Source organism: Ursus americanus, chromosome 12 (genome assembly GCF_024610735.1).
Source record: "Ursus americanus isolate L20-20 chromosome 12, mUrsAme1.1.p, whole genome shotgun sequence".
In the NCBI taxonomy this organism is placed as follows: domain Eukaryota; kingdom Metazoa; phylum Chordata; class Mammalia; order Carnivora; family Ursidae; genus Ursus; species Ursus americanus.
In genome coordinates this window covers 10,921,205-10,943,942 of record NC_142138.1, presented here as the reverse complement: position 1 = coordinate 10,943,942, position 22,738 = coordinate 10,921,205, and the positions used below count along the sequence as shown (strand labels likewise).

At 47.9% G+C, this 22,738-nt stretch overlaps 1 protein-coding gene and 1 pseudogene across 1 annotated transcript; one reads left to right on the top strand and one right to left on the bottom strand.

The window, feature by feature from the left end:
• Nucleotides 1-318: 318 nt before the first annotated feature.
• On the bottom strand, nucleotides 319-7,483 carry DMRTB1 (DMRT like family B with proline rich C-terminal 1). The gene is made up of 4 exons (XM_087866310.1): nucleotides 6,892-7,483; nucleotides 5,097-5,302; nucleotides 1,653-1,839; nucleotides 319-401 (listed from the first exon to the last, which is right to left on the bottom strand). Exons 1-4 carry the CDS (start codon nucleotides 7,469-7,471, stop codon nucleotides 319-321), a joined length of 1,056 nt encoding a protein of 351 aa, XP_087722436.1. The 5' UTR covers nucleotides 7,472-7,483.
• Nucleotides 7,484-20,009: 12,526 nt separating this feature from the next.
• Nucleotides 20,010-21,024, top strand: LOC123793609 (solute carrier family 25 member 3 pseudogene; annotated as a pseudogene).
• The last annotated feature ends 1,714 nt before the right edge of the window (nucleotides 21,025-22,738 follow it).

Sequence of the window (22,738 nt, the reverse complement as noted above, 5' to 3'; positions counted from 1 at the left end):
GTATCCGGGAGTGAGTTTAACAACAGAACCACCCAGACTCGGTTAAATTCATTCCTAAATGTGAGCTTCCACCAGCCCCGCAATCCTCAGAGCCCTGGCCCTCCCCTGCTAACCATCCTCCACGCTCCTGGTCAATCCCACATCTCAGGGTTGAGAGACCTTCAGAAATCACCCTCCTCCCTCCTGTCTTGAAATGGAAATTAACTGCCATTTTATACCTCCCACTCTCCTTCCTCCCTACACATCTCCGAACACGGACAAGAACATCATTGCTGTAACACCCCCAAGCCCCCGCCCCGCTGGCCCGAGTGCCTGGGCCTAGTCGGACGGCTCCTGAGAGGGCGGCTGGCTGGGCTCACAGGGCGGCGCTTCTGGCACCTCCGCGTCTTGGTCCTGGTCATCTGTGAAGGACAAAGAGGAGGAGCTGCATTTACTAAGAGGGGGATGACCTACTTCCAGATGTAAACTTTCCATAAGGCATTCTCACCATTCCCAGCCCCCGTGGAGAACGCCTTTGCCTTTCCTTTGCTAGGTGTCCAGACACTGGCCGCCCAGCCCCGGCCCGGTGACACGGACTCCAGCTGGGTGGCAAGAAGCAAGCCACCCTGCAGCTCTGAACCTCGGCGTCTTTCTGCCCCGCAACACCACGTCAGCAAGGGGAGGAGGGGAAACCGTCAATAAGAACGACCGCCAACACCGTCCTCGGGTTCGGGTTGTTTAGTCCTCAGAAGCACCTGCTGCGGCAGGGACCATCAGCCCGCTCGGCAGAAGGTGGAGCTGAGGCACAGGACTGGACGGACTTGCCGCAGGTCCGCTAAGTGCCGGAGCCAGGACCCACGCCCAGGCTGTCTGGCTCCGCGGCCAGCGTGCTTCCAGCCACACACCATCCCTCCAGCCTGGGGACCCAGGCGTCTCCCATGCAGCAAGTGGCCAACAGGCCTCACTTCATTTTCCTAAGGAGCCTCAGGAAAAAAGGAAAAAAACGTCCTAGAACGTTTAACACGGCAAGAGCCCTCAAAAGAAAACCTAAAGCATTTTTCCATCCAAAATGTCAGTTGACGTCCCAGTAAGCCTGTGACAGGATCCATTTTTCAGACGAGAAGACAGGCCTAGCCCCGGGTCTGTTTCTCTCCACAGAGAGGCCTGGGGCAGAGCAGGCATCCCTAGCAGCCCCGGCCCCGCTCCAGCCGCTGCGCCAGGCTCGGCATCTGCTCGTTCCCTGGCCAGAGAGGCCCCAGCCCAGCCAGAGAAGCCTGGCACCCCTGGTCTTCTGAACACACCGCGCGTGCCATCCTCCACATCTCTGCCCACAGGCGCTGATAAGGGGAGGGAATTAGCATTGCACCCAGAGCCAGAGAGAATTCTGCTGAAATCCAAGGGCTGCCATCTGCCATTTACATATGCGAGAACCTCTCTGGGTTCCACTGGTTTTCTCACCTGCGATTGGGGACCCCCCTCACTTAGAGATTGGGGACCTCCCTCACTTAGATGCTTGCAGATGGAATAAAGGGATGGGTGTAAGGAAAGAGCTCACCCCTGGGCCCAGTGCATTTTAAATTCTGCTCTCCACTTCCCTTCTCTATAGAATAGGCCCCCTTCCTCCAGGAAGTTTTCCTGGCTCCCCAGAAGTTGGCGGACTGGAGCCCACTTACCAGTGGCTTCCTTGTCTGTATCAGACAGGACAGTGAGAGAGAAAGACGCAGGTGGCGGCGGCGGCGGCAGCGGCGGCAGGAAGTGGAGCGCAGACAGGAAGCCTGGCGGGAGGAACTGAGGCTGCGGCGGCGGCGGCGGCGGCGGCGGGTAGTAGCTGGGCTGGAAGTCTCCCACCGGCTCGGGCACCTGCGGGCACACGCAGCAGAGAAGCCAGACAGGCTGGTCCAACAGGTCTGACTCCTCAATGGGGGGGGGGGGTCCCCAAGGGGTAGATTCACCTGTGCGGCCCCCGCACCTGGGCACAGGGCACTTGGGACAGGGTGTTCGGCAAATACCCACCAAATGATTAAGGCAAGAAGGAATTCAGGCACATCTCAGATGAGCCTGGGGAACAGCCACACAGTCACACTGAGCCCTTCTGTATATGCGTAGACCCGGGACCTCCTTCCACCCTTATGACCCCAGGAGGGAGGTTCTAGTACCCTCCTCACAATAATGACGACAGTGTCCGTGAGGTGAAGCTTCGGGCCCAGGGCCACAGAGCTGGTAAGCGGCAGAACTGGATTGTCTGTCAGACTCCACTGCCCCGTGCTGCGGAAGGGTCCCAACGCATCCCAACCCCTCGTGGTCCCTTTTTCTGTACAGCTAAGGACTTAGACTTGAGAGTCAGGGGGCCTTTGGAGGCCCTATTCCAACACAACAGGAGAAGAGCTGGGTGTGGTGCAGCCGTTCCCAAGGCAAGGGCAGCTGGGAGACCTCGGCAAAGCAGCCTCAGTGGGCAGCCCTCCATGTGGCTGCTCCTTCTGAACGTGGAAGCCACGCTCATGCCACAGGACCCTAAGGCTGGAATGGGGGCATCTGGAGTGAGGACTACACAGCTCAGAGCCAAACAGAGAAAGACATGAACGCAATAAAAAATCATAATAAATTTCAGATGTAGTTCCTCTTATTTACTTCGGCATCCCGAAACTTCAGAGCACTTTACAAGCTGTGTTCTGGAGAACCCTAGTGTCCTATAAGATATCTTATGTGCTCTTAAAAGTGTTCTTTGACAAGGGAGTTTGAGAAACCCCACGCACTGCCCCCACATCGGTGAGTCACACATGAGCACATTAAAGCCTTGAGGCAGTCTGCAAAAATCTCTTTAGATTAACCCAGCATTTCCTAACAAGGAAGGGAAGAAAGCCCACCTTCAAGTATCTACTACGTGCCAGACCCTGTGCCAGGCACTTTCCATGCATTACACATTCTCCAATCTGTCAATGGCCCTATGAGATAGGTAGTCTTTCCCCTACTGTCCAGGCTGAGAACCTGAGTCAGACCCTCAGAGTTTAGATGGCTTCCCCAGGCCATATGGCTAGTAAACAGCGGAGGTAGGATTGGATCCCAGGTCTGTCCAACTCCAAGCTTGTGCTGTTTTGTGGGAAGAGAACAGAGAAAGTGAAGAAGCAGCAAATGGGGCAGGGACAGGAATAGGAGGCTGAAGACATCTCTGGGGAGTATCTCAGAGCCCAGAGCCCAGGCAGGGGGCAGCAGGACAAGGATGAAAGCAACTCATAGGCTCTTGGGTTTGAGACAGCTTCAGAAATAAATGCCTGATCCTCTATCCAGACGTGAAGGGGGTGGGAAGGGGGATTATTAGTGCTTTAATTCCAAGCTGCTCAGCCAAGTCTCTCCCTGGATCACAGCTCCTGCCTGGGGCCTGTGGTGGCAGCTCAGGCCCAGATAAACCAACTGAGATCACACTCTTAACAAAGGCCGTCTGGCAAGCCTGTCAATCAGAGCTCTACCCTGGACGCCAGGCTCCATCCAAGCTTCTGTGTGAGCAGACGGTGGGTGCGTGCTCCACTTGGCCAGAGCCCCCTCTTTGTGTGAAGGCTGGAGGCGTCGTGCTCTCCTTGGGCTGCAGTGGGGTGGCCAGCACCCACAGAGTTCAGATATGGCAGGGGTGGTGGTGAGAGTCAAGGGCCATGTTTGCTCTGCCTTTGCCTGACAGACATACCTCGGGGAGTTCCAGGGCTCCAGAGTTGGGGTGACTGCTCTATTACTGACCAGCTATGTAATTTGAATACCTGGCCCTCCCTGCCCAGTTCTGTGACCATGAACAAATACTTAGCTTCTCTGAGTCTTCTTCCTCTACTCCAAGTGGGGTGGCACAGTGTACCCTGATGGCTCACAGAAGGGTCAGTAGGCACCCTGGGAGAGTTTTCAAAGTCTTTTCCCTTGAATCAATGGAAAATGACTTACGTAAAACTTTACAATGTCTAAAACAGACAGAAAAGGTGCTGCCGGGGCTGCAGCTGGAGTGGGGACCCAGCGCCGTGTGCCTGACCTGTGTGGACACATCTGGGGGGGCATCCCACTGGCTCCGCTCTGCAGCTAAGACTCTTAGTCGGGATGTAAATGTCACACGTTCCTTTCTTCTCAATCACTTTCGCCATTAAACAAAGAAGCCTGCTCTGTCCTCACTCCGCCCAACAGAAACATCCCAGAGTTAGGCATTTAGCTCTGAGGGGGGAGGAAAGGTAATGGTGGTCTATGTTTCCGTGAACGTGAGCTGCATTAGAACCGACATGCCGCACAGGTCCAGCCCGAAGGGCCGAGTCAGGACTGGTTACCCAGGCCTCTGACTATCCTGCAGTCCTGACAGACCTCAGGGTTGCCAGAAGGAAAAGGGCTTTTAACTACTCTAGTCTGGAAGGAGCTGGTAACCAAGGCCACAAAACCTGGTCACCCCGACTTGCACCTCACACAACAGGGACGGCCTGACTCTTACTTACTCAGTATTCAAAACTCCAAGCTTAAAGAGCACAGCAGTTAGTAAAGGACCAGTGCTCTTACAAAAAGATTAAACCTCATCCATTCTTTCAATGAGTATTTCCTGAGGTGACAGGTATTTGGGGGAAGGTTTCCCTACTTTTCATGACTAAGCTTCAATTCCTCCAGAAAGCCGCCTGAAGTCTCAAGTGGCCCATACTTTGGGCAGGGGACCTACATCTGCTCCGGGCTCTGCCCTCGACTGTGGTGCCAGGACAGTGAGACTTCCCTCCTGGTGCCCAGCAAAATGGAAGCACCCTTCCGGCCCCAGCATGCCGTGAGTCCAGGCTGACAGTCACTCACTCAGTGGGTGGTACTGTGCGGCTGTCCCCCAGGTTTATCTGAGATGTGTCTGCGTTCCTTCTTGTCTGATCCCCCAGCCCTGAAAAGCACACACCACAGCCCAGCCAGCCAGGCCAACCTGGTTACACGCGAATGGACTTGCCTACACGTGTGCGCTCTCAGAGGTGCGTGCTGCACAAGGTCAATGCTGTATCCGTGCCGCCAGTGCTCGGGGCCTGGCACAGACTGGCCCATGGGTTTGCTTCCCGGGACTGAGGATCCCTAAGAGCAATAGGGCATCTGGGATAAGGAGGAACCGGGAAAGGAATGGGGATGGGACTTACCAAGGCTCCTCCATGGAAGTGGCTGCAGGACACATGCCGGAAGCCCCGCTGCAAGGGGATGCCCGGAGTTGGGGATCCATCCTGGTAGCCCAGTGGGAATGGGCAGTAGGAATGCATGTTGGAGCAGCTGGGATACAGCTTGGAAGGCTCTCTCTCCAGGTACTCGGACCCCACCACACAATCTGAGCTGATGCTCAGAGGAAGCCCTGAAAAGGTAAGCAAAGAAGGAAGTGTTAAAAACACACACAGCTAGAGAAAAGAACATCACATCACTGTACAAAGGAGCAGTACAACACTCAAAGCCACTTACAAAGAACTCCCACATCCATTATGCTTTTGATCCTCCCTGCTTTTTAAGCCCTTCAGCCTCGTCCCACTGCTCTTAGAACAAGTCCTTGGCACAGCCATAAAGCCCCATGAGGCCTGGTTCCTGCCTCCACTCCAGCCTCCTCAAGCACTGTAACCTAGCAGCTTCTCCTTTCTCATGAACCTCAAGGCCTTTGCACATGCTGTTCCCTCAGTTTAGAAGGCTTTTGCCCCCTAACCCCACTGTGCCTCAGTAAGTCCTCAGTACTCAGCTCTTGCTCTTCCCTCAGACCACAACTAAACCATCAATTATTAGAGCTCTCTACATTGATTTGCACAATTCCTTGACCAGCACTCTCCCTTCCACAAGGACAAGATCTTTGAAGACAACAAATGTGACTTTTCCCCCTTCACCTTTTCATCACTAGTGTTGGGTCACAGCTAGGTGCTCAGTCCCTGTTGAGATGGAACAGAGAAAGGCACTGAGTCTGTAGAAAGGTATCTTCTAGAATTGCTGTTTCAGGTCTGTCTTCCCCCTCTAGTTTCCTGGGAACCTAAATTCTCCTAGAATGTCCCAGAAGGCAGAAATGGCCTTCAGAGGGCATCCAGGCCAATCCCCTTAGCACAGAGGGGAGAGACTGCCACAGAAGGAAGGGGCTTGCCTAAGGTGACCGAGCAGTCTCCCAGTCTCCTGTGCTCTTTCTACTATACTGCCATAGAGAAAAAAAAAAAAAAAAAAATCACGTGCCTGCACCCCAAAAGAGCCTCAAATCTGTATATGACTTGAAACTGTACTTTTAATACTGAAAATCACCAAGACATAAGGAACCATGTAATTTACACATATGGTGGGAAGGGAAGAAAAAGAGGCAATGTATCACTTGACTAACTCTTCTCCAGGGGGCCTCAGAGAACTGCCTCCTTCCCACTCCCTGGGAAAGGGCGCGAAGGGGCGCGCAGACGCATTGGACCAGGGCCCTTCCAAAGGAAGTTGGCTGGGAGGAGCCTCCAGCGGCTGGAAAGGGAAGAGTGCGCAGGCGCACTCATCGTTGCGCAGGCCCGCCCACAGGGGCGTCTGGAAGAAGGCGCCACCAGCCCAAGAAAAGGGCGGGAAGAAGTGCGCAAGTGCAGTAGGGCCGTCTTGCTAGGGCGTCTTCCGGGAGGAGGAGCCACAGCTAAGGCGATTAGGGGCCATTTTCTTTCTCCCAAAACGGAAAGGCGAGAAGCTAAATGTTAAAAGCCACCAAAACCACCCATTCCGTTCTAGCTTTCTTTTTACCTTTTTGCAAAATGGCCCCCAACCCAAATAGAGAACGGTTCCCCACAGCAAGAGTACCTCTGAAAGCATTTACCCCACCCACCCCCACCCCAAGGGCCCATCCCTGCACCATCCAGGGTGGCCTGGGCCGCCAGCGCAGGGCACGGGGAGGCTGCAACCCGGAGAGGCATCACAGGCAGGGCGAGGCCACGCGGGGCCCGGGAATCTTACCGAAGTCGGTGAACGGCGGGCTGGGCACGGTCCGCAGCGGCCTGCGCAGCTCCAAGCGGCCGGGGTAGCCCTTGCCTGCGGCCTCCGCCCCGAGCTGGGGCCCCACAGAACTGGGCATGGCCACGGTGGCTCGTTCGCTCAGCCCCACGTGGCCGCGGCTGCCCAGAACTGGCTGGAAGGCGCTCGGGCCGGGGCTTGGGCCCCGCGGGGGCCTCTCGGGGTAGCCCGCGGTCACGCGGCACTCCGGGCCTAGCTCCCGGTCTTCCGAAACGGCCAGCGGAAGCAGCTGGCGGAGGCTCGAGCCCGGGGCAGCGGCCGCAACCCCGGACAACAGCTCCAGCCCCTGCGCGCCGAGGGCCATCTCCTGCTCCTCCTCGGAGGCCTGCTTCTTGAGCACCTTCTGCGCTGCCATAATCTTCTGGCGCTCGGTGATCAGGTAGCACTTCTCGCAGGTGCACTGCTTCCAGCGGCACTTGCCCGCGTGGCCCTTGACCGGCACCAGGAAACCATGGTTCCGGCACCGCGAGCACTTGGGGGTACGCAGCATCTTGTCGGCCAGCTTGGCGGGGTCTGCCTTCATAGCACAACCGCCACCTCTGGAAGCTGCGGAGCGAGTGCAGCGAGGACGAGCGGCGCCCCACAAGTCTCTGGTGCTGGGGACTTGGATACATTTGTAACAAAATGGTTCTCAGTAGGTCCCGGGAGCTGCACCGGACCCTTGCATTTTCCCTCCTTTTTTGGAGTGCAAAATTTGGAGACTGTGTGTGTCTTGATTAACTCCATGCAACGGATTGGGTTGAATAAATTCTTCATGGAATGCTATTGCATGTATGTCATCTGGGTTATCTGAAGTCATACCCATTTAATTTTCCAAACTTTCTATTCCTGCCACACCATAGACAGAAGGTATTTTTGTAACTTCAGAAGAGGCGGAGTGAGATTCAACGGCCCAGAGATTTAAAGCTCCAGAGGTACGGAGCTCTCCGTAAACCCATTCCAGGAGAAAAGCATCCTAAGAGGCAAACCGTTTTTCTCCTTCCAAAAGTTGCTGCTGCTGCTGCTGCTGCTGAATTTCATTTCTCTCCCCTACTAAGAAGCAGCGGCTCACAGTGATGCTTCCAGAATATTCTCAAGAGCTCAGTGCAGTGTGATAGTTGCTCAGGGGTATGCCCTAATCGCAAGAGTTTTGTTGGTACAGAAATGCGTTTCTGGCAAATGGTGCATTGCTGTTGTTGATGCCTTCCAAAGTAAAGCATACTTTAGACAGGATATTTTAGCATGAGCTTTTATCATTCTTCACTTTGCCATGAATTTAGTTATCGCTGTAAAGCAGCCCAAATCTTGGGTCATCTGAAAACTGCACAAACTTCATAGTTTTCTAATGCTAGTAAATTAGGTCATTTTTTTTTTATGGAAATGTACCACCCTCTGAGGTCTTTTTTTTTTCCCTAGGTCCAAAAAATGGGAAAAAATGGTTCACTAACACCTACGTTGAAAAGCTTATAATCACAGGATCAGTTATATTTAAGGAGGTAGTTATACTTAAAACCTGGCTAAAATGTGTGTGTTTTAAACTGACCTCTTTCTGAAATTTTCTTTCTGGTAACAGAATGGCAGAAGTGAGGCCTGGTGTCCACCTTGATTTTCTGGAGCTCTTGGTTGCGGCTGGCCCCTTTGCACTTCTCACCAGCGGCCTGACAATAGGGAATGGTTGCCATTCTGAGGCTGATTAGAAACCCAGAGCTGAAAAGAGGTTTGTGAAGCCCTTTTCTGCTTTAAAGAAATATATTCCTCATTTTAATAAGAGGGCAAAAGTATACGCTTCCTGTATTATTTGGCCCTTCAGGGATTTCACTGGTAATTTTACATCCATTTAAAGAGATCTAGGTTTGTCTCTGCTTGGCTCTAACACTCTCTATCTTAGTTTTTGATTAAAAAAAGTATGGTCCTGTAGATAAAAGGACAGGGAAGCTCATTTTCTGACTCCACCAATTCAAAATGTCTAATTTTTTCACTGAACTTCTCATTTGAAAATGGTACTTAAAAATCATAGTTACAATACTGCTGTCAAAAAATCTGGGGCATAAGCTGCATTATTTCATGATAAGGTCATATTCTGCATTATCAAATTTAAATTTTAACATCAAATAACATGGGAGGATGAGACAAAAAAGAAAACTACTCTCATTTACATTTCATGCTTGACCACCCAAGCTCTCTTCATTTTCCTATTAATGATTTAAAGGAAAATCCTATTCAAAGCCAACTATTTGAATTAACATATTTTGGCCTTGTTAACTACAAAATGCTTCCATATTTACTTCATAGCTTTAGGGGCAAAATATACCCAAGGTGATGTGAATTTGCATCATGCTTTGAGAACATTAATAAACAACCGTATATCTTTTTAATCAGTAGTCACATTATAAGATGCAAAAACCCCAGGGTTTACACAGTAAACAGATCTAAGAAAAAAGAAGAAAAGACTAGTTTATTTCTCTCCTCCCTGGAAAGTCTCAATTTGTGTAGGTAAATTCCAACAGAGCTTTATTTATTTCACTCTTGGAAATTCAGGCAAATTGATAGTTTTGTTTTATTTAGTTTGATGACTGATTACTTCTTAGGCTGCTGCTTTTTTAAAGAAATATGTACATTTCTTTACATTGTTGTTCCTTTAGATTTTTATATACAGTTCTTTAAATTCTTAAAAGAGACGGTGAAAGTGAAAAACAGGAAGTCATAAAAGGATGGGAACCAGAAGCATATAGTGCACCCCTTTTTTCCCCCACACCTAAACCTTAGGATATTTATGTTTTAGAAAGCCTGCATCCTCTTAAGCAGCGGTTTATAAAATAACAAGTCACAGTTGCTGAGGAATCAGCAGTTTGACTAATGAACCACAGAGGGGCTGGTTGGTGGTCATATGTGACTCCCAGCTCCGAGGCTCCTTTTCCCTAGAAGTCCCAGGTTTCCTGTCTTGAATAATGCCTCTTCTTTTCAGTTATATGATTGCTATTGGTACTGTTTAATTTGCATTCATTGCAAAGCGTCTTGTATTATACAATGCAGGCAGGTATCATTTATAATGATTAAATACTGCATGCACTGTAATGCTTCCTTACTGGGAGCACACAAGAGTACGGAAGGGCTTTTCTGCCTATAGCTTCTTTCCCCTAACAGTTATAACCCAGAAATCTGCTATCTTCCCCTTCTTCAAGCTCTCTCCAGTGAGCAATGGAAACTTCATGGAAGATTTTGTAGGGGATGGCGGGGTGGGGGAGGATTTACATGACACATCCTATAGCGGATGCTTTAAAATCCTGCCTTAGCATTTCTGTTCTCTCAACATCCTTCTCTGCTGTGCCTCACCCAATAGACAGAAACTGGTCCACCCCCCAGCCCCCACAGTCCCCCAGACTCTCTAGCTTCTCTCTCCTTTCTTGATTTTTTGGGAGCTCTGTAACAGCTGTGACTATCTTATTTTCCTTTATGTCTAGCACAGAATAGACATTCGGTAAATATTTGTTGAACGTACAAATGGCTCTTGCCTCCCTCTCCTGCCAATGTCAAAATTATCTCATCTCTAATTGGCACAGTAAATCAGCTTGGCTTCAGCCGCTCTCCCCAAACATGCAAAACAGAAAGCCCACAGTGAACAGGACCGCTCTCCTGACAAGCAAAATTTGGTGATCAACTCTGTTTCCTTGAGCTCACCCCAAACCCCGAATCATCTACTAATAGTAATAATAACAGCAGCACGTACTGTTTCTGTATGCAGGAATTCTTCAGTCCTCTGTGTGTATTCATTCATATAATCCTCACAACAGTCCTCTAAGGTAGGTGCTGTTATTTTCACCTCCATTTTACACATGGAGAAACTGAGGCCTAGAGACGTAATTTGCCCAACGTTTTCTAGCCATTGAGTGGCAGAGCTATGATTCAAAACCAGGAAATCGATCTTCAAAATCCATATTCTTAACCACATATCTGCTAACTATTTCAATATTTGTTCTAAACAAACACAGTGCTCTCCCCAAGCAAGCTTTGGTGATGAATAGAAATGTCTGTCTTATTACGTACCCCATTACAGTTGGGGCAAAGGGGGTGAAGGTGGTAGCAACCTGGGGAAGCTTCCTAAGATGCCCTGCTCAGTTGCTTTCCACCACCCACAAGCCAATATTTATTGAGTGCCAACTATGTGCTAAGTATAAGAGACACTGAAGTAAATAAAAAATCAGGATCCTTACCTTTAGGCATATGTTCTAGCTGGCAAAACAGACAGTAAACAAATAATTCCAGATGAAAGTTGGGGAGTGGGGTGGGGGGCGGGGGGAGGGAGAACCAGGATGCTATGCGGAACCCATATGAGGGCCTAAACTGGATCAAGAAATCAGCTCCCAGGATGCCTGGGTGACTCAGTCAGTTAAGCGTCTGACTCTTGATCTCAGCTCAGGTCTTGATCTCAGGGTCATGAGTTTAAGCCCCGAGTTGGGCTCCACGCTGGGCCTGGAGCCTACTTAAGAAAGGAAGGAAGGGAGGGGGGGAGGAGAGAAAAGAAGAGAAGAGAAGAGAAAAAGAAAACTTAGCTCCATTGAGGGGCTGGTTTCCCTGCTGAAAAGGCTGAGTAGGACCTAGTCAGGGACAGGAGCAGGAGAGGGACGACTCAGCCAGAGGGAAGAGCATGTTTGAAGGCAGGCGGGGTGGCTCCAGTACAGTGAAGTCCGGACTGGAGAGAGAGAAGGCATAGAAGTTAAACGGTAGCCAGATCGTGGAGGGAGTCCTTGGGCAGAAATTATAGGTGTCACTAGCTAAGAAATGACACGACAGAGGCAGACCGCACTGGAACCCCCATATCCAGGCATGTCCCTGACCTTGGTTTTTCCTTCAGAAAGTAGGACAATAAGTAAGCAGGACTCACATAGGTATCGCAAGATGAAAATGGAGTTGAACATGGTTTCCTTTCGGGGGGTTGTTGCAGGTGAAGCACACACCGAGGCTAGCCATGGCCCTGGGCTCACACTGTGCTGCCACTTGACTCTCCTGACCCTGCAGCGCTGTTCACTGGTTCATGTGACCTCTGCTAGGACTCTCCTGGGAATCATAAAGCGGCAGTGATGGAGGACAAAAGAGTGACAGAAAAATAGAATGAGACGAAATCAAAGAGAAAGCGGTTAGAGAGGTTTTATAGCAAAAGACTAGAGGAAACAATCCTGTGGAACAAATGGAAAGTATACCATCTAGGCAGAGAGGGCATACTCAAAGTGGTACAGTTAACTGAATTAGACCCAATGGCACTGGCGTTTGTTTTGTTTTCACTTGCTAATTGGGTGAAAAAAACATTTTTACACACAGAAACTTTCACCTATAACTCTTACAGGTAATATCAAATTTCTATAAATTTCAAGAAAATTTTTGTCTTAAAAGATGAGAGGCACATGTCCCTATAAATGTATTGTTAATGGGGAATAATAGCCTTAATCTCTCTCTCCTTTAGAAAAATGCAAATTTGGTTTAAGACAACATGCATGAATTTAATGCCAATATATGCAAGGCACAGTTCCCTACTAAAAGAAGAGTCAAAAAGAAGAAAGGAGCAAAGAAAATTAAATTTAATCTTCCTCTATGTGTAAGTTCCTTGTCTAGTTTTTTAAAACAGTAAATTCTTATTTACCCGCAAAACAAAACAGAACACCCAGAATTTCCCCCTGACTTCTGCTTCTATGAGAATGGCAAGCAGATATCAGGAATTTCTCTTTCAAGAGAACTTTTCATTTTATGTCACAGCATCAGTACAAATTCAGTCCATATTGTAACTGTAAACAAATGGCAAGAAATAATTGCTTTAGAGACAGCAAACCGGGTGAGAACCTGGTCACTACTCTTTAGCCGTGTTACCTTGGCTAGGTCACCTAACGTCTTTGCACCGCTGTAGTACAGGCAGCAGGAATATTTGCATAATGTGCTACAAATTCTAGCGTATCCCACATTTCTCCCATTTAAGGATATTAATATATAATGAATGCATACAGCTTTGCAGGTGGAGGGGTTCAGAACCCGTCTTCCCAAAATGTACTACTTTGGCATGTGAACTATTTTGAGCTGAAGGTCATCAAGACCCTGCAGGCTTAAGAGAAACTTTCTACCCTTCCTTAACTACCTAGAAGAATCTAAATGGAGGGGTTTGCCGGAATAAGAGTTATTTTCAGAGACAAGTTTTATCTGAATGACTCATCTGTATGGCAGGGCAAACATCTAATTACTAATCTGCTCTTCTTATTGCCCTCCTCCCCTTTGAAGCCCCAGGTCTCTAACCCATTGCTTAGCTCAGGATGGCATATATACCTCATTTAACTTTTCCATTATTAAACTCCTCATATATGTGAGGGTTCCCATACATACAAAATTACATTTGTTTTTCTCCAGTTCATCTGTCTCATGTCAATTTAATTCTTAGACCAGCCGGAAGAACCTTTGAAATGTAGGCATGGTCCCCCATATAGGCATGATTTCATTGAAATCACAGAACAACGTTTCTAAGGGAGGTACTTTTGTTATGTCCATTTGACAGATGGTAAAACCAAGGCTTAGAGAAGTTGAGAAATGTCTTCCCCAAGGTGTACAGGAAGTGGCAGAAACATGTATGAATAGCTCCCAAGTCTGTTCTCTCAACCATTATGCTCTCATTGCCATTATTTGGTTATCTCATTTACTTTATACTTTTATATATATATAAATTAAGATCTCCGACTCTTGCAGGATTATAATGCATTTACAGTGACCAGCACAGTGTCTGGTATCTGGCACATGGTTAGCACGCATTACATGGTACCAAAGAGGAGGAAGGGAATGAGAAACAAAGAGAAAGAAATAGTATCTCCACCTCCAACCAGGAGATTTGATTCAGATGCTCAGCCTCTCTGGGTGGCTCAGGGCTCTCCAAGCATAGATGAAACCCGAGCTGACTAATACCATAGCTTTACCGCCATGTGGCGATTGAGCACTTTGAAGTGTGGCCAGTCCAAATTAAGATGTGCTAAAAATAGAAAATACACACCAGATTTCAATGACATAGTATAAAAAAGAATGTAAAATATCTCACTGATAATTGCGTATGGATTATACATTGAAATAATGATATTTGGGTATATCGAGTTAAATGACATACTATATTTTAATGTGGTTTTTCACTTTTTAAATGTGGCTACCAGAAAATTTTGAAATACATTTATGTCCCATATTGTGTTTCTACCGGACAGCACTGAAAGAGATTCGTCTGTGCAGGCCTTCTTCCACTTCCAAAGAGCAGGTTTTTAACAGTGGCTCTGAGTCAAGCTGTTACACCACCGTCATGCCCAGTACGCCACTTCGACGTGTCCCTTCCTCATGTGCATTAGATTACCTTCACTAACTTGAATCTACTCTTTGTCATTTAGGACTTTCTAATGGAATTGAAACTCTGTCTCCTGCTTTAGAATTGGAAATATTTATCTATTAGAAGGTGTCCGCTAGAAGAGTCTAATAAAACTCTGGTTTGCATTTTCAATCTTCAGATGCATTGATGTTATTTTTATAGGAATGTTTTCATATTTATCTTGTTAGATATAAATTACTCATAAAAAACTCTGCGAACTAGAAAAGAAAGAAGGATGTCATTGTATACTAGGGTTATCCCATTCCTCAGATACACAGCCCTTTAGATTCTCCTAAGATCCCAACCAGAGGGCATGGATCAATTATGTACATGCTGCTTGATAAAGGGAGTCCTTTGGACATTTAATATTAAGAACTTTGGAAATTTAATAAAAAATTATTTGATTTATGCCCTTCTCCCCCAGAACCCACCCTAGATAAACAGTTGCTACCCTGGGAGCACTAGTGCTGCTTTGCACAGATAATTCCTTAAACAAACAAAAAGGCATGAAGATTTGTTACGAACAGTTTTCATCTAAACATCTAGGGAATATAACCTCCCCCAACATTTTCGTTAAACATGGTTAGACTTACTTAGTTTAATGAGTTTGGGGATTGTTGCTTTTTCCCCTGCAACTTGCCAGATAAATCAGAAATATTTATTTTCAGAGACAGTTTAAGGAACTCCGTAATTCCCAGTCTGTTCAAGTTTTACAGTAAATCTCAGTTGAATGCCTGTCATTGTTTCCGATCTGGTCAAGCAAAAAGAAAAAAGACATACAATTCATCAGAATAATTAGTTGATTGGGGTTAAATAATTCTAGGAATAAACATCTGACCCCCTGGCATATCATAAACCTCCTGGAAAAGGATTATAAATTAAATGTACAAGATTTAAAATCATCCAGATACACCCTGAACATTATTACAGGCATGTGGGACACATTTAGATAAGTTAAAACCAAGTGTGGGTTTAGAGTTTAGCCATCTTTGATCAGTGGTTTACTAAAGCTTTATTGCTTTGGTGTGAGGAGCGAAGAGAGGAATAATGGCAACAGTGCCCCCTACTGCCCAATGGCCACCTCCCCTCCCTGAAACTTGTTTCAAGGATATTTTAGACATCTGGTACCCCAGGAGATAATGAAACTCTCCTAAGTATAAGGAGGTCAGGGAGAAAAAAACCGTAACATTCATCGAGGGCCCCTATCGTTGCAAGCACTGTGTTGTCATTTAATTTAATGATAATATGAAGCTTATCACAAATTCAGGAAAGAATAGGATGACATTTATAGATAAAGAAACTGAGGTTCAAGAAAGTTAGATGACATTTACAGGATTTGTAGCTAGAAATGGAACGAGCCAGGATTTGCACCCAGGTATGCCTGGCTCCCAAGCCACAGCACACTAGCAGTGGCTGGAGGCCTTGGGCACAGCTGGGACTCATAAAAGTATCATGACCAACCATCCTGATTTGCCTGGGACTGAGAGGGTTCTGGGGTCGCTGGACTTTCAGTGCTACACACGGGAAAGTTGGGGGGCAAACCAGGGCAAGCTGGCTGCCCTAGCTAGAATTCAACTGAGTAAAGCACCAGGATAGGAGGGTCAGTTTGGAAAAGGAGGGAGGCTGCCCAGTTGTGTCTGTCCCATTCCTCTCTGTGGCCCAGGCTGCTATGTCACAGGTGAGCCTCCTCTGTCCTATTTATTTGATGCTGTGAACACATCCTGGGGCACCGTCAAAGAAGCCAACATTTCCAATTTCTTCAGCTCCCATCCTAAATCATCAGTCAGTGGGAATTTCATTAACTGAATAAATCATTCACTCAAGTGGAGGGGAAAGAGCAGAGGCTGGGCCATCACAGAAACATGAATGCTATGAGGATTAATGGGGGCCAGAAAAGGCGGGTGAGTAACAGAACTGACATCCATGGCATGCTTATTAATGTACAGGGCGCTGGGCCAGGTAGTTTGTGCACATTATCTCGTCTTTTAACAACTCCAAAGGTAGTTACAATTAACCCTAATCACAGATTTTAAAAATAAATAAATAAAGCTCAGAAAGAGGCTAAATAACTTGGCTCAGGTCATGCAGCTAGAAAAAAAGGTGAAAATATTTGGTACTGAAGATCCTTACATTGTTTCCTTCAATTTGTACATTTTCTTTAGCAATATTTTAATGGTACAGAGCAAGTATCTCCTATAAACGAGATAAATTGATTTAACCTCTGTTTTCATAAAGTAGCCAGTGACGCATTCTACATGTTAGCAAAACATCCAAGTTATGGGGCGCCGGGGTGGCTCAGTCAGTTAAGCATCTGCCTTTGGCTCAGGTCATGATCTCAGGGTCCTGGGATTGAGCCCCCCATCGGGGTCCCTGCTCAGAGCAGAGTCTGCTTCTCCCTGTCCCTCTACCCCTCCCCCCTGCTTGTGCGTGCACATGCTCTGTCTCTATCTCAAATAAATAAATAAATAAAATCTTTAAAACAAAAAAACATCCAAGTTACACCTTTAGGAAATAGAGGCCTGAGTAAATGGTACCAGCTATTATTACTCTAGCCTTTCCTTACTCCTTATTTTCTTTAAGCTCTATTTTTGATAGAGTTCAGCATTTCCCAAAATACGCTCCATGGAAGACTACGTCTGTGACATGTGACTAGGTATCATATAAAAAAGGGGTTCTAAGATCTAGTCAAATTAGGAAACCTTACATTAGCAAAGTTAAGTTCTTTACTATGGAACTTCTCACTCTGTAGTATGTTTATGTGGCCTATGAAGCCCCACGAGGAAGCTTCTAGTGTTCTCAACCTGTTATTCATTATTGGCCCTCCATTTCCAGAAGCGTTTTTAGACATTCCCCTAATCACCTCCCCCGCCAAATTAACTACTAAGGAATAAGACTTTGGTGAGTAGATTGAGTTTTTGGGGGGCCACAAACCATTGTATTGAGGGGTTTTTGCTCCCTACGAACTAATATTTGCCCTCTTGGGGATGATATTGCTTCACTTGAGAACGCGGGCTCTGGTACGAAATGCTCCTCAAATGTGTTTGATCGACCACGGACCTTTTTCAAGTGGACCAATATTTCCAGGAACAGACTTTGGGAACCCTGATTTATTCAGCATGAGATAGTTTAACACTTTGTTGTTTTCTTATGACTCAAGGAGAGAATCTTCTCTTTCATACTGAAATTCCTGATGTTAAAAGACACACTGAGACATATTGAAAGTTTTAAGAGTTTATTAAAGTAAAGATCAATTTCAATTGGGCAGCACCAACCAAATGGGAAGTAGTTAGAAGCCTCTGGTGACAAGAACTAGGGGGAGGACTTTTGTAGAGAAGATGCCAAAGCAAACCAAAGAAATGATTTGACTGGCTGTTACTTAAGTGGTTACGTCATTTGGAAAGGCCTAGCTGGCCATTTGTGATTGGCTGTCCTTAGTCTTCAATTTCTGAATATTGACGGATTTGCAGGCTTAGGTTTTGGTTTCCTTACCTAGACTGCTAAAGCATTAAAGTCACCTTAGTCTTCTTGCTTTGTTTAATTAATTTAACACTGGTGTAAGTCTACAATAAGAACAGGAGTTCAGTAAGACTTATTGATTGAGAAAATCTGTATCTGCCTCTTCTCTCTCAATGGCCATCATCCTTAGTTTGTGATTAGAATTTTATTTCTTTTTTAAAGATTTTATTTATTTATTCAACAGAGATAGAGACAGCCAGTGAGAAAGGAACACAGCAGGGGGAGTGGGAGAGGTAGAAGCAGGCTCATAGCAGAGGAGCCTGACGTGGGGCTCGATCCCGCAGCGCCGGGATCACGCCCCGAGCCGAAGGCAGACGCTTAACCGCTGTGCCACCCAGGCGCCCCTGTGATTAGAATTTTATACCACCAATTTAAAAAATGGTATAACATACATAAAGTGTCTAATATTCACTAATCTCAAGTGTACAGCTTGATGAATTTGCAGAATTGTATACACACCTAATGCCAGATAAAAGTACTAAATTCTTGATCAGAGAAACAAACAAACAAAAATCTTTGACCGCCCATCATCCATGTACTGTGGTTTTCAAAACTTTAATGAAGTTAAATGAAGAATCCGCTTAAAGGAGCTTATTAAAATTTCATATTCCCGCCCTCAGAGATTCTCATTCAGAGGGTCTGGGGTATGATCTTAGATTTTAAATACAGCATTCCAGGTGATCCTAATGCAGGTGGTCTATGGATGACAATTCCGAGAAATGTTGGCCTCTGTACAGCATAAAAGTCAAAGTGCTGAACAAGGTGTCAAGGCTTTCTCTAATCTGACCCAACGTCTGTTTTCCAGACGCAACCCTGGCTAGTTTCCACCACGTTGAATTACTCACCTCTCCTGACTAGTTCCTGTATTCATGTTTCGCCTAACCTGGACTTACCTTTCCATCTACTCTATGCGATGGAATCCTACTCATCCTTCAAGACCTAGCTACCTTGTCATCTCCTCCGGGAAGTCTTCTCAACCTCATGAGGCAGTATTAGCTGCTCTCGTTGTTCATAGAGAATTTTACTCAGACTCCTATTATACTACTTGCCACACAGTGCGGATTTTTAAATCTCCTTGTTTAGAAATAAGCAGGAATATGTCTAAGCTCTTTCTTAAACCCCTTACTCTACACACGGCCGGGCACACAGTGGGTGAATAAATGAATGAATGAATGTATGCTACTGATTTACATGTGCAGTCGCTTAGCTCTCATCCCAGGCCAATGAGACTGCAGCCTCCCTCAGGGAAGTGAGGGTTTTTGACTCACTTTTGTGATGTCCAAAATTACGCTGGGGACTCAGTAGTCAATGAAAAAATACCTAATGAATGACAATAATCAACAGACTCTCTGTCCCCGCAATGCAGTGAGTGCCTCCACGCTTCCTGGGCCCTCACTGCAACTCGTGGCGGGAAACAGGAGCGGAGTGTGAGTGCTGGGGGGGGGGGGGGTTGGGGGGGGGGAGATGTCGTCAGTATCTAACAGATAAGAATGTTAGTCTGGAAGCCGCAGGACTGGCCTCCGACACCAGGTTCCTGGTTCTCTCTACCCGTTCCCTCCATAGAACACTCTGTTGCCATGGAGATGACCATTGTCCTAAGTGGGCACAGTTAGGCGAGGACTCCAGAAAGGCCCCTCAGGAAGGCAGCAGTGCATGGCGGCTCTTCGCCCCCTCGTCCAACTCCTTGTCTATTTGCTCGCCTATTCCTGTGTGTACTCCTGTTTGTACTTGTTGATTTACTTCTTTAGCGTCTTTGTAGAGGACTAGGCGCCTGAGCTGGACAGAAGGCACCGGGCAGGCAAAGCCTTACGTAGCGCTCAAGGTGAGACGTGGGGACCACTGCCCATTGGCTGAGGAGCGCTGACGGGAGGGCCTGGAGGTGTGAGGGCAAAGGTGTGAGGGAGGGGTGGAGGGCGGTTCTGGAGGTGAAGGGCGGGGCGGGGGGGGGGTACTCCTCCTTGACCTCCGGGCAGCCGGCCCACCGCCGCCCGCTAACCCGGCAGGTAGGGCCTGCGCAGGCGCGCCTCGAACCGGGCAGAAGGCCTGTGCACGCCGGGGCGCCCGTGGCTTCCCCGGACCGTTGGGCGCGCGTGCGCGCGGGGGCAGCTCACGACGCACGCGCACCTGCTCCGCGGCCCCTGCGAGGGAAGAGCTCCGGCGAGGGAAGCGGGTGAGCGGACGGGGCGCGGTCATGCGTGACGCTGGCGGTTACCGAGCCCGGCAGGCGAGAAGCGCGGGCCCCCTCCACGGCAGGCCCTGGGCGGCGGGGGGCGGCGGCGGCAGAGGGGGAGCAGAGCTACGAGTACGGCTCCGCGAAGTACCTGCTGCTGTGCGGCCTGGGCGGCATGCTGAGCTGCGGGCTGACGCACACGGCCATCGTGCCCCTGGACCTGGTCAAGTGCCGCATGCAGGTGGACCCCGGCAAGTACAAGGGCATCGTCAGCGGCTTCGGCGTGACGGTGCGGGACGACGGGCTGCGCGGCCTGGCCCGAGGCTGGGCCCCGACCCTCCTGGGCTACTCCCTGCAGGGCCTGTGCAAGTTCGGCCTCTACGAGGTCTTCAAGATCCAATACGCCGAGCTGCTGGGCCCGGAGAAGGCGTACGAGTGGAGAACCAGCCTGTACCTGGGCGCGTCGGCCAGCGCCGAGTTCTTCGCCGACGTGGCGCTGGCCCCCATGGAGGCGGTGAAGGTGCGCATGCAGACGCAGCCCGGCTTCGCCCGCACGCTGCGCGCCGCCGCCCCGCGCATGTACGGCGAGGAGGGCCTGCGGGCCTTCTACAAGGGCGTGGCGCCGCTGTGGATGCGGCAGATCCCCTACACCATGATGAAGTTCGCCTGCTTCGAGCGCACGGTGGAGGCCCTCTACAAGTACGTCGTCCCCAAGCCGCAGCGCCAGTGCACCAAGGCCGAGCAGCTGGCCGTCACCTTCGTGGCCGGCTACATCGCCGGCGTCTTCTGCGCCGCCGTGTCCCACCCGGCCGACTCCGTCGTGTCCGTTTTGAACAAGGAGAAGGGCAGTACGACCTTCGGAGTGCTGCACAGACTGGGCTTTGCGGGCGTGTGGAAGGGCCTGTTCGCGCGCATCGTCATGATCGGCACCCTGACCGCGCTGCAGTGGTTCATCTATGACTCGGTCAAGGTCTATTTCAAGCTGCCCCGCCCTCCGGTCGCGCAGGCGCCCCCAAGCGGGAAGAGGCAGGAGTAGGCGTGGATTTGTCGGCTCCTGGGGCCCCCCTTGGCCCAGGTGTCCAGGCAGTGCTAGCGTGTAAAATGTTTCGTTTTCTGGCTCTGGAGAGGTGACGATATGTAGTCCGAGTTCTCGTTGAAGGATTGATTTCTTCCCTTTTCGGCAATCCGAGAGGATTGCAGCCATTTCAGTTAGGACTCCGAACCGTTATCTTTGGGGAGTCGGCGCGGCTGCTTTAACCCGGTAGCTTTCCAGCAGCTGTAAGGAGAAAGTTCTGAGCGGAAAGTAACGTCAGGTAATTTAGGGTCTCTAGATTGTTTCTCCTCTGCTTCACCACCATTCGGTGGAGATTTCCTGAATAGCCTGCTAATGAGGTTTGAAGGTCAGCGCAACTCTATGGGGCAGGGGACAAAGTAAAATTCTGCTACAAGGTATTCACCTCAATAGAAATCGTGCGCCTATTGAATAGATGAGGGACTCCTTCCGTGTTTCCCGCTCCTGGCCGTCACAGGTAAAAATTATCAAAAGTTACATTGTGGCTTCTATTGCCTGATAACTTAGGATGTATTCACAGTTTTCAAAGAGACATGACATGAGAAGATCTGCGTTTTCTCATTTTGCTTTGTCCAATTCTCTTCCTGATGTTGCTGATTAGAACAGAGCTCTCTCCAGGAAGTGCTACAATTGGATCAATGTGGAAAACCAAAATGAGATGAAGGGCAGGCTCTGGGAATAAATATGTAAAGAAAAGTCTCTGTTCTCAAAAAAAATTCTTTTGTACAACTCAGCTTTCAACAGCCATACATCCAAAGAAGATCGTACCACCCTGACATTTAAAAACACACATGAAACCCTGCAATTTCAATGTTTTATTGAATATTAAAGAGTGGATTCGGTGACTTGGAAGGAAAATCTCACTTTGCATGTCACCGACGCCATTCATTTAGTTTGGTACATGTTTCCAAGATCTTTATGATGGTTGAGGTTCATAAAATTTACTGAAGTTATAAGGCACATTTTCAGTTTTCTGTAGCCTTCGCATCTCTCGTTGGGGAAATTATAAAATTAGTGAAATTCTGTGAATTAGAGCTGTTCGTACAATGTAAGTAGGAAATAAATTTCAATGTGATATTTGCTGTAATTTACCATAGTGTGACATGATTGCCTTAGCTTGTATTAAAGACTGCAAACTTAAAATATGTTGATGTTTATGTAATAGTAAGCTGTTCAGTGGTTAACAGAATTTAAAAAGTGTCTAAATTTAAGTAAGTATATTTGAACTGTCTTCATTGGATAATAAAGAACTTGGAGGAAAAACTCAGAACTTTGAGCTAGAATCAAATTTCTGTTTAGTGCTTCTATTTTGTTTGTTATTGTGGAGGATGCGTGGGAAAGATACTATGTATTATTAAGACACTAATTTTCCTTAGGCAGTTAGTGTCCAGGTTTTTGAAAAGAGAAGTTCTCAAGGAAGGAGAATGATAAACCAATTTCATGGGACTAAATTGTGCGGGTTCTTTCTTGGAGAATTTTAAGACAAATATATTTCTGTCTAGTGTTACCTTGTAAAGTGTTTGTAGGAAGTTTTTTTGGTCAACAATGTATTAAATAAAGTTCTTTCTGTACTATAATTCAGGGGTTTGCTGCAAAATCTTTGTGGCGTTTCAGGATGCCACTTGTTCTGCTTTGTGGTATTTCTTGATTGTTCTGTTGAGAACAACAGATAATTTCT